This window comes from Hypanus sabinus, chromosome 9 (assembly GCF_030144855.1).
Source record: "Hypanus sabinus isolate sHypSab1 chromosome 9, sHypSab1.hap1, whole genome shotgun sequence".
In the NCBI taxonomy this organism is placed as follows: Eukaryota; Metazoa; Chordata; class Chondrichthyes; order Myliobatiformes; family Dasyatidae; genus Hypanus; species Hypanus sabinus.
Genome location: NC_082714.1, coordinates 122,177,080 through 122,189,101, shown reverse-complemented (window position 1 = coordinate 122,189,101; position 12,022 = coordinate 122,177,080). Strand labels below are relative to the sequence as shown.

At 38.2% G+C, this 12,022-nt stretch overlaps 1 protein-coding gene across 2 annotated transcripts in view; it reads right to left on the bottom strand.

Moving 5' to 3' along the window:
- The window catches only part of nfatc2a (nuclear factor of activated T cells 2a), a 133,207-nt gene that overhangs the window by 101,782 nt on the left and 19,403 nt on the right, over positions 1 to 12,022 (bottom strand). For both annotated transcript variants that reach the window (XM_059980486.1, XM_059980487.1), the window contains exon 4: positions 329 to 531. In XM_059980486.1, coding sequence (XP_059836469.1) covers positions 329 to 531 — 203 coding nt within the window. The remainder of the gene's footprint in view (positions 1 to 328; positions 532 to 12,022) is intronic.

Here is a 12,022-nt window from a genome sequence, read left to right as displayed (position 1 = left end):
AAACAATTTAAAAACTTTGCTAATGAAGTAAACTGAGATAATCAAATATGTCAACCAACTCATTCAATGTAGTGTAAAGTGATATTGCTTTGAGGCTAACAGATACAGTCCAGCCAAAACTTTACTGTAGACGAAAGCTGCCTTTACTGCTGCTGGCAAGAGGCTTTAAGTTCATTATTCTCAATGGGATTTAACCAAATTGTCCAATGTAAAGGAACAACAGTAACATGCCATTATCCAGCTCATTCTCTTCAGGGGTAATATTTAACAAAAATATTTTAAAATTATATAACAGTCAGCAACACTTTAACTAAATTAATATTCTTACACTGCTTTCATGTTGTTCTCTGGCAAAAGAGGGATTTCCAGGACTTTGGTATTGCCACATATTTTCTCATAGCTGGTGGTTGAGACTGTTTTGCCAGTGATGCGATGGACTTGATAAAAGGCATGTGGCCTTAGGAGTCGCTCGTCCGCTGTTCCAATAAATATGTGCAGGTTTAAAGGTGTGTTCTCCATGTAGCCATGCAGCTGATAAGAGACAAGATAACATGTTCAAGATAAAAACTATACTAAATCCTTACAGGCCTCAACATGAAAATGAAGGTAGGCTAGAAAAGCAGTGAATCATAATTCCTAATATATCAATATTGTTTTTAAAACAACAGACCATTCTCATTTAGAATGTACAGTTTGTATTGAAATACAATCACACATTCCTTCACTTCAGAGTTTTCCTATAGTAACTTGAAAGTACTGATGTGGTGAATTCAACACTTCTTTAAATCCTTCCATTGATTCATTGGCAGGATGAAGGAACCAACATCAGTATCCTCTCTCAGGCACACATCTCTAGCACCAAGGCTCCTATTATAGACAGTGAGTTCTGATGGACAGGCTACCTCATTCAAAAGTCCAACAATGAGAATTCTATATCAAGCACCATCATAACAAGAGATAACCAGATGGTAACATGAGGAAATCTAATCACTCCTGGCCTGCTCTCCATCCCCCTCTGGTGCTCCCCTCCCCCTTTCTCATTATCCCATGATCCTCTTCCTTCTCCAGCTGTGTATCCCTTTTGCCAATCAACTTTCGAGCTCTTTGTTTCGTCCCTCCCCCTCCTGTCTTCACCTATCATTTCGGATCTCCCTCTCCCCCTCCCACTTCCAAATCTCTTACTATCTCTCCTTTCAGTTAGTCCTAACAAAGGGCCTCGGCCCAAAACGTCGACTGTATTTCTTCCTATAGATGTTGCCTGGCCAGCTGCATTTCACCAGCATTTTGTGTGTGTTGCTTGAATAACCAGACGGTCATGGGTTTTATCAAAGCCAGCTTGAAAAAAAAGTTACATATTCACCTACTTCCTGGGAATCATTGGCCTGTGAAGGAACATTTGGGAAGCTGAAGATGTGATGGTTCTGAGTTCCATATCCACAAATCTCTAAACTCAAAATAGGATTTTAAGCCCTAACTGATATAGGTATTTACAGGTATCCTCACTATACAGACAGTATACCGTATCAACCTACTCTTCAAAGACTAGCTTACTTTCCTATTGACTCTCTGCAGTGAGTTCTAGCTGCCAATACCCACTGCTTGAGTGGTGGGTCCACCGCCCCCTACCCCACAAAGGAGGAGTTTAAAAAGTAGTTTAAACACAGTTAATTTGATTTTCAATGATGTACAAACGGTTTGTACATTTAAATTTAAACAGATAGTTCTTAACACACATTTAAAGCTCACAGAGGATTTCTGATTTATAAAAGATTTCAGAATTACAAATTATTTACAAACTATAAAGGAATTTCAAACACAGGTACAATTCGCACAAACAAAAAGAAAATACTAACAAGTTGAGCACAAACAAATCACCCGTCGCAGAAACCAAAGGATGAAGAATGAATTCTAGTTCTTCTTTCCGTCATCCCGTATTTCTGTCATTCTTCTTGCCATTCCCAATAATCCCCAATGCTTCCAAATAACTACTATTTTGATAATAGATAACATAGTTTGCATATAATGTTTTATGGGACAAATTTCCACAGATGGCCTAAAAGCTTCTGTGGACAATGGTACAAGTAACTTTCCTGTAGTTGTCTGCTTTAGTAAAGGCCAATTAACATAGCGCTGTTGTCTTATGTTTAGCTAATGCAGACAAGATATCTCATTGTCACTTCACTTTGCAAACCACATCTCTTAGCAGCCAGACCAAGTGTCCTTTAACTTCAAACAAGTTACAGATTGTAATTTACATTAAGAACGGAAGACTGATTCTTGTTTACAAAAAGCAGTTGAGCAAGGAATATGTGTTAAAAGTTTAACTTTGTCACAAACAACTCTGACCCTTTGGAAATATTACACTGCTGTAGTAGGAAGCTGAGGTTAGTTATAAGCTTCTTGGACCCTAGAAAGTGAATATTAATCACAATGGCAATCTCAAATAATTAAAAATTTTTGGAAACACTCAACAGATCAGGCAATATCTGTAGAAAGTGAAATAACTAATGTTTCAGGCTGAAACCCCTTTGGCAGAACTGGAAAGGAACTTAGTTCTAAAATGTTAACTCTGCTTTTCATTCTACAGGCACTGCCTAGCTTTCTGTGTGTTTCCAGCATTTCTGTCTTATTTTATATTTCCATTTTTCATTTACTAGTAACCTCAAGTCTCACCAAACTACAACAAAGTGAATAATCTTATCAATTACAATATATATCCACTGACTCCTTCTTGTCTGGCCATTGAACCACGGAATTGCTCTAGAACAGAAGATACCATTCAACCTATCATGACTATCCTGACCTGCTATAATCACTTTTGTCAGATCCATTCACTATTCCGTCCCAGCAACCTTCTTAACTTTTTCTTGAGTGTTTACTCAATCGACTTTTAGATTATTAATTGATTCTGTTGCCGTCACTCATACAGGCAGTGAGTTCCAATCACAATCACTCTCCTTACAAAGATCTTCCCCGCATCCCTTGTTGATCATTAAATCTATGTCCCTAAAACCATCTAGTTTTAGAGGGTCTAGTGAGATGGAGGAACTGAGGGAAATACACGTTAGTAGGGAAGTGGTGTTAGGTAAATTGAAGGGATTAAAAGCAGATAAATCCCCAGGGCCAGATGGTCTGCATCCCAAAGTGCTTAAGGAAGTAGCCCAAGAAATAGTGGATGCATTAGTGATAATTTTTCAAAACTCCTTAGATTCTGGATTAGTTCCTGAGGATTGAAGGGTGGCTAATGTAACCACACTTTTTAAAAAAGGAGGGAGAAACCAGGGAATTATAGACCGGTTAGTCTGACATCGGTGGTGGGGAAAATGCTAGAGTCGGTTATCAAAGATGTGCTAACAGCACAGTTGGAAAGAGGTGAAATCATCAGACAAAGTCAGCATGGATTTGTGAAAGGAAAATCATGTCTGACGAATCTTATAGAATTTTTTGAAGGTGTAGCTAGTAGAGTGGATAGTGGAGAGCCAGTGGATGTGGTATATTTAGATTTTCAAAAGGCTTTTGACAAGGTCCCACACAGGAGATTAGTGTGCAAACTTAAAGCACACGGTATTGGGGGTATGGTATTGACGTGGATAGAGACTTGCTTGGCAGACAGGAAGCAAAGAGTGGGAGTAAACAGGACCTTTTCAGAATGGCAGGCAGTGACTAGTGGGGTACCGCAAGGCTCAGTGCTGGGACTCCAGTTGTTTACAATATATATTAATGATTTAGACGAGGTAATTAAATGCAGCATCTGCAAGTTTGCGGATGACATGAAGCTGGGCGGTGGTGTTAGCTGTGAGGAGGATGCTAAGAGGATGCAGGGTGACTTGGATAGGTTAGGTGAGTGGGCAAATTTATGGCAGATGCAATTTAATGTGGATAAGTGTGAGGTTGTCCATTTTGGTTGCAAGAACAGGAAAACAGATTACTATCTGAAAGGTGGCCGATTAGGAAAAGGGGAGATGCAATGAGACCTGGGTGTCATTGTACACCAGTCATTGAAGGTGGGCATGCAGGTACAGCAGGCGGTGAAAAAGGCAAATGGTATGTTGGCATTCATAGCAAAAGGAGTTGAGTACAGGAGCAGGGAGGTTCTACTGCAGTTGTACAAGGCCTTGTTGAGACTGTACCTAGAATATTGTGTGCAGTTTTGGTCCCCTAATCTGAGGAAAGACATTCTTGCCATAGAGGAAGTACACAGAAGGTTCACCAGATTGATTCCCGGGATAGCAGGACTTTCATATGAAGAAAGACTGGATCGACTAGGCTTATACTCACTGGAATTTAGAAGATTGAGGGGGGATCTTATTGAAATGTATAAAATTCTGAAGGGATTGGACAGGCTAGATGCAGGAAGATTGTTTCTGATGTTGGGGAAGTCCAGAACGAGGGGTCACAGTTTAAGGATAAAGGGGAAGCCTTTTAGGACCGAGATGAGGAAAAACTTATTCACACAGGGAGTGGTGAATCTGTGGAATTCTCTGCCACAGGAAACAGTTGAGGCTGGTTCCTTGGCTATATTTAAGAGGAAGTTAGATATGGCCCTTGTGGCTAAAGGGATCAGAGGGTATGGAGAGAAAGCAGGTACAGGGTTCTGAGTTGGATGATCAGCCATGATCATACTGAATGGCGGTGCAGGCTCAAAGGGTCGAATGGCCTACTCCTGCACCTATTTTCTATGTTTCTATCATTTGAAGAAACAGCTTCTCTATACTTACCCTTTTCAAACTTGTTAGGATCTGGTACATCTTTAACAAACGTTCTTTTCCACTTTCTTTCTCCTAAAAGAGCTATCTCATCCTAACATTATCCTCAAGAAGGCAACATCCATCACTGGGAATCCTCACTATCCAGGGCATGCTCTCTTCTCATTATTGCCATCAAGGAGGAGATACAGAGCCTGTTTTAGGAATAGCTTCTTTCATCCACCATGAAATTTCTGAACAGTCTATGTAACCGTCAACACTACCTCATTATTTTGCTCTCTTTTTGAACTATTTATTTATTTTTAATATATACCTTACAGTAACAGTATTTTTTAAATGTATTTCAGTGTACAACTGCCACAATATAAGAAATTGTATGACATATGACAGAGATAATAAGCCTGATTCTAATTCTGAACATTATCACTAAGATTTCTTATTCCTGTAATCACTTGATTAAATTTCTTCTGTACTCTCTCAAGGAATTTTGCACCTTTTCTCAATTGTATTATCTTTTTGCAGACTTTTTTTACATGCTAATTGCTTATTTTCTTTCAACCAGCCACTGTACATCAGCAATTTTAGTTATGTTATATTCATTCCCATTAATTTTTTCAGCACATGCTCTTTACTAGTATTATTTTTTAATTCCTTAAATCCATTGGTTCACTATTTATGGTAATGTCTGTTTTCTGCTGTGAATTAAATTCAGTGTTACCTAGTACATGTTTAATCACTCTTGTCTTATACAGTAGAAGAATCTCAGGGTTGTATGTGGTGATACGTATATACTTCGTAAATAAATTTTACTTTGAACTTTTGAACTTTGAAAATTGCTGTCAGAAATACCTCACCACAAGCAGTATGGAAATAAATGAGTATCATTAATCAATAAAATTAATGTTTTCAATGTATGTTTTGATTTCTGCAAATAAGGGCCAATATTTTAATTTGTTATGCCAGCTGCTGGTATAGTGTCATCAGCACCGGACTTTGAGGCAAATGATCCTGAGTTCAAATCAGGCTAGTACCTTGTATGCTTACCAGCCATGCTGGGCTGAGCATCGAGCTAGCAACTGGGTCACAAAAAACAGTCAGAGGCTACAGAAACAGTAAAACTGCCACCCGATGCACCATATGCCGTGAAAAGGAACAACAACAACATTCTGATTTGGTATTGTATGTTAGCTGAGTTTCAGAGAGCCCTCGTAATACATTTTAACACCAGGAGTTTAGGTGCATTCCAGGTGGCTAAATTGGATTGGAAATATCTCTGGTAATCAAATTTTAACTGAACAGACCTGAGCCATTCAGATTGCCTGCTCATTTCTTCTCTCAGTATCATACAGATACAGCAAATTGCAATGCAGAAACAGCCTGTTGAAACCACCCAGATTCTCAAAATGTAATCATTAGCTTGTCCTCCATCTGCCTTCAACAACTTAAAATCTGAAAGGTTTATGGACCTGCTTCAATAACCAATCTCTAATTATTTTTTCTAATCAACTGCTGATTTGTTGAACTACTAGCAGCTTAGCATCTCAGAAGCTGGAATTTATTCCATATTTGTCTTAACTTTAGTTTATTCACTGCACGTACACTGTAGATATTGCTGGAAAGGTTTGATGATTTAGCTAGTTATAGGAAATAGACAATGTTGCACCAGGATTCTTTGCTTCTCTTGAGGAAAAGAAATCTTATTATTGGAGGAACCCAATGGATGGATCAGAGTCTCTTGAAGGAAATGGATATTCGGCATTTTGGGTTGAGATCATTCGCCTGGACCAGATGAAGGGTCTGGACCTGAAATGTCATCTGTCTTTTCCCTCTATAGATATTACTCCACATGGCTGAGTTCCTCCAGCAACTTTTTTGTGCTTCAGATTCCAGTACCTGCCGTTCATGTCTCCACTGTGTTGCCTTGAACTTTTTAGGGATGGTGAACTATTTTTGATACAACCCAGTGGATTTCTAGGCCATTACAGAATACGACTAAATGTTCAGTCATCTTGAAAGGAAAATGAGGTGGGATTCAACCCAGATTAGGAAAAGATGGTTTATTCTCTTCCCTAAAGGACTTCAGCAAAATAACTGGGTAAAGATGAAAGTCTTCCTCACCACTTTTGTAAGTGCCAGCTTTTAGTTTACAGTATTTTTAAGTTAAACTTCAATTCTCAAACAGCCGTTGTGAGGTTAAAACAAAATTTGTTTTACTAACAGAAGCCATTTAAATTAACAACTATGTGAAAGGCAAATTAAATGATCTGAAGTTGAAATATGTTGCAGTTTTTCAAACCAGTACAGATGAGAAGCCAGTCATTTTATGGATTTGATTTGAATTTGGTTACTATATGTTTCAAAGAAATGGAAGCAAGGAGTTACCGAAGTTCAGGGACTGACTTGCTATACAAGGGATTTGTTTGGGGAAGAAGAACTGGGTCAACTGTGAAACACAAAAGGTCCATTTACAAAGAAAAGTATTTAATGTTGCACCTGTTTTCCATTGGAGAGAAAATGAATTAGAGGAACATCATCCAGACTTTAATGACATAAGGAAGTACTGCAGTTTTTTTTTTAATTGAGCCAACAAGAGCTGAGACAGAAGACATGTTTGGAATCAACAAGGCTTAATAAATGCTAATGTACATAGCCTAGAAGTTCAAACTCTGCCCTTGCAACCAGTTACCGAAGAAGGTAACAGGGAGACAATTTCCCAGTAAAGACAGGATAAATACAGGCTGGTAACCTCAAACTCCAAAAAAAAAGACTGAGAACCTGATTCACCTGTACATGAAGGAACTTCTTCCCTCAGATTTTCACTCCTCAATGAAAATCAACATTTCTGGCATCAGCCATCATATTTTTTTCCTCTCTGGGGCCCACAATGGAATCACTGTCAATATACGCAGCTGCAGATACCAATCCAGAAATAGCTTTGCCAATCAAGGCTCATCAGGTGGAATCTCTAGTAGAATCCACATGTACCCCAGGAAGGTCCACAAGCCACTTTATTAGTAGCATGAGAATAAACAGAATTGTCTGTTATAAGAAAAGCACGCCACCGCAAGCTTTCCATACACTTTATTTGCACATTAAGTTAAAATGGGCAGAAGAAAAGAAGATTTGTGCTTTGATCATTTTCTGCACCATCACTCAAAGAATATCTCTGTTTAGTTTCATTCTGAAGTTAAGCCATAGTTAATTTTGTTTATTGGAAAACAGTGAGAAAAATCTGATAGGTAGAGTGTCAAGCATGAAAATAAAATCACCTGAGTTGTGTACAATTGTATGCTATAAGTATAGCCTAAAGATAAATGCTTTGGGAAAATGTATACAGTGGTAAATTAAAGATATCCATATGGCCAATTACATTCACACATCCATTGTCAAAGAACCATCAAATTAATCCCTCTTCATGATCTTTCTGCTTTGCCTCTGTCTTTTCCAGAGATCTACATACTGTATACAAATAGCATTATAAATTTGTCACACATGTTAAAGCTTATAGCTTCACTAATGTGCTTTAATTGCAAAGTTCAACATTAGTTAATTCTATATTTACAGCTACTGACTCCATCTGAATGTGCAAACTTTAATTACACCATTGCACACATTTTCCAAAACCATTTATCTCTAAGTCATTCTTACATTGTTGCAGTATTCCATCAAGTAAATTATTGGCTTTTATCGTCCAAACTTCTAATTAAAACGGTAGCAACATTAGTTGATTCCAGGCAATAACTGCACATTAGTTGAAATTATATATAGTCAGAAATAGTACAGCAGAGGAGGGGGCATTTGGGTCAGCGACTCTGTACTGATTCTTCAAATCATCTCATTCTGGTCCATGGCTCTTTGGCCATACCTGACAATTTGTCGTCCTTCAAGCAATTTTCCAAATCTTCTTTGAAAGCCACTCATTACACATGTGTTAGGAAGATGTTGCCTGTTTTTTGCATCAATCATTTTGTGGAAATTCAGTTATTGGAAATAATTTTGTCTTCACGCACTTCTGTCAGTCATGGTTCTAGCCTTGCTTCTGAATTCTAAGGGTATAGTCTCAAGCCCAACACCAGAGAGCTGAGTACAGAAACTGAAGGGATTAACTTTCAGATGAAATAATAAACCAGAACCCCACTTGATTTCTGCTCACACGAGAGAAAGTTAATTCACTGATAGATCTTTTATTGAAGAAGCATAGGGATTTACTCTTTTTGTTCTGGGTACTATTTGTCCCTAGTAAGCATTATTAAAATACTTTATCTTCTATTTGTGTAAGCTTGCTGTCCACAGATTGCCTGTTAAATTTCCTCAATTACAATGTCAACAATTCATAAACATCTCATTGTCTCTGATTATGATTGGCTTCTTTGTGCTAGGAGCATTCTGCAATTGAAAAACATGCTACGTAAATCCAAGCCACTTCTTTCTGTCAAACCTTCTCTGATGCCCCCTCTCTTCTAAGATTAATATCCCCTTCTTTTCCAGTTTGTTTTAAACTGGAAACATCGTGATAAATCTTTTTTATCACTTCTAGTGCCCACTCAAAGGATTTTAACTCTTTCCTAACATACGTTTTCTAGAGTTGAACATAATACTACAGTTAGCTCAGGGTAGGTGATGCCTTAGTTATGCAAAAATATTATGCAAATAATTTGCAAAAAAAAAGCCACATTTATTTTTATCTACTGCTGTTGTATTCTGTTCCTCCCTAAGGAACCAGACCATGTGAAAAAAGAACAAATGTGCAATACATTCAGACTGAGTTTAAACATTAGGTGTTGCATTTCCCTTGATTAATTACATTGCTGAATATCTTGGCATAATAGATCTTATGTGGAAGTTGAGATAAAAACACCAATGTCCTTTGAATTCTTAAAACTAATATCTGAGTAATGTCAGTACTGTAGTTTGCAATTATTAAAAATAAAATATGATCAGGATTTAATTTTAAGGTCTAACAATCATATACATTCAATAGCCATTTTATCAGGTACTCCTGTACACCTCATTGTTAATGCAAATATCTAATCAGCCAACTATGTGGCAGCAACTCAATGCATAAAAGCATGCAAACGTAGTCAAGAGGTTCAGTTCAAACATCAGGATGGGGAAGAAATGTGATCTTAGTGATTTTGACCATGGACTGGTTTTTGCTGCCAGGTAGAATGGTTTGAGTACCTCAGAAACCGCTGAGCTCCTGGGATTTTCATGCACAACTGTGCCTAGGGTCTACAAAGAATGTTGCAAAAAACAAAAAAAAAACTACCAGTTAGATGCAGTTCTGAGGAAGAAAATGGCTTGTTGATGAGAGGGGTCAGAGGAGAATGGCCAGACTGGTTCAAGCTGACAGGAAGGTGACAGTGACACAAATTACCATGCATTACAACAGTGGTGTGCAGAAGAGGATGTCTGAACACACAACACGTCAAACTTGAAATTGATGGGCTATGGCAGAAGAAGACCACAATGGCATCCACTCCTGTACCTTATAAACTAGCTGCTGAGTGTAACTCTTACTCAGCATTCAAAAACACTCTTTTTTTTTGCTTTTAATCCCCCATTAGCTAAAGAAGTCTGTGGATTAATCTTTCTTCAATGGCTAAATCCTCCTACAAATCGTAGAACATCTTGGAAGTTCATCAAGTCATTAATTTTTTTTTGTAAAGTTCTTCCATTTATATGACACATCTCTTGTAATGACATCCAGGGGTTTTGTTGGAGAGATGAGGCATGAAGGTGGAGCTGGGATATTTCACAGGAGTTTGGGGAGAAACAGGTGCAACAAAAGAAATGACTTCCAAAGAAGTATTACCCAGTAGGATATAATAACGTGGTCACATAAATTCCAAGAGAACTCCTTTATTGATAAAGAATGTTTATGGCTTTTGTCTTTACATGACCCAATGGTATAGCTGTAACATTGCTATTCGACAAACCAAAACAATTTCTCTTGTAAAATGCAACCTTGAATGCTTCATCAGAGCAATGAAGCTGAAATAGTCAAAGTTATGCCAAAGCAAAATGTTCTTTCTAAAGTATAGGTGGACTTGAGCAAAGTGACAGTACTGAGGTGTGACTCATCATCATTGTCAATATTTTCTAGTTAATATTGACAAGGAACTATAAATTAGATAGTACATTTCTAATTTATTTTCATGATACTTTGCTGAAATTGAACTTTGGACAGAGTGAAACAAGTTACCAATTATTTATCTTCTATTCTTAATCTTCAATAACCCCTGTATGGAACTAAATTTCCAACTTCATCACCTCATACCCTTCTGAATTGACCTAAGGATGGACAAATCCAATGGCGGAAGTATCTAAAGACCCCGATTCATAACAGCCAAAACTCAACAATGCCCGCACTTAGATCTCAAAGGATCCTGTCACTTCGATTTTCACAATGGAGGCCCAATCCCCGACATTCCACCCCCAAACTATCATTGCAAACACCTTGATTCTGATTATTGACCTGCTCTTCGGACATCTAACCTGTTCCTATACAGAGACCCAACACTCTCAGGCCTCAATCAGGATTATTATTGCCATTCTCCTTTCCTCTCACCTGAACAGACAGCCTTAATCTTGGACATCAAGTTTTCCCGAATGACAAAGTGCACTGTGACAGGTACTCCTAATGCTTGTAGCATCAGACTAAAATGGTCATCGACACTCTATGCAATAATATAATATGGTGTACCAATACTGACAGGCTATTCCATTCAAGATTCAAGATTGTTTAATGTTGTTTCCTGTTCTCAAGTGTGAAAAAAAACACAAAAGATAAAGCACACAATAATAATAAAGCACAATAAATATAAATACATAAGATAGCTTATACACATAGATTGATTGTATGTCCATAAAGTAACACTAAGTTTATATAGGTGAATTATGGTAAATATCAAAGTAGTGGTGCAGTTAGTGAATGGAGGTTTTGATCAGCCTTTACTGCTTGGGGAATGTGACTGTCTTTGAGTCTGGTGGTCCTGGCGTGAATGTTATGTAGCCTCCTCCCTGATGACAGTGGACAAACAATCCATGAGCAAGGTGGCCCTTTTCTGGCACCTTTCTTTATGTCTGTCCCTGATGGCAGGAAGGCTGATGCCGGTGAAGCATTGGGCAGTTTTGACCACCCATTGTAGAGCCTTCCCATCCGCGGCAGGTGTACCTTGTCAGGATGCTCTCTATTGTGCATCTGTAGAATGACGAGAGTGTGGATGTGCAAAGCCCAGCTCTCTTCAGCCCCTTCAGAAAGCAGAGGCGTTGATGGGCTTCCCTTACTGTGTGTGTGATGTGCACTCCCAAGA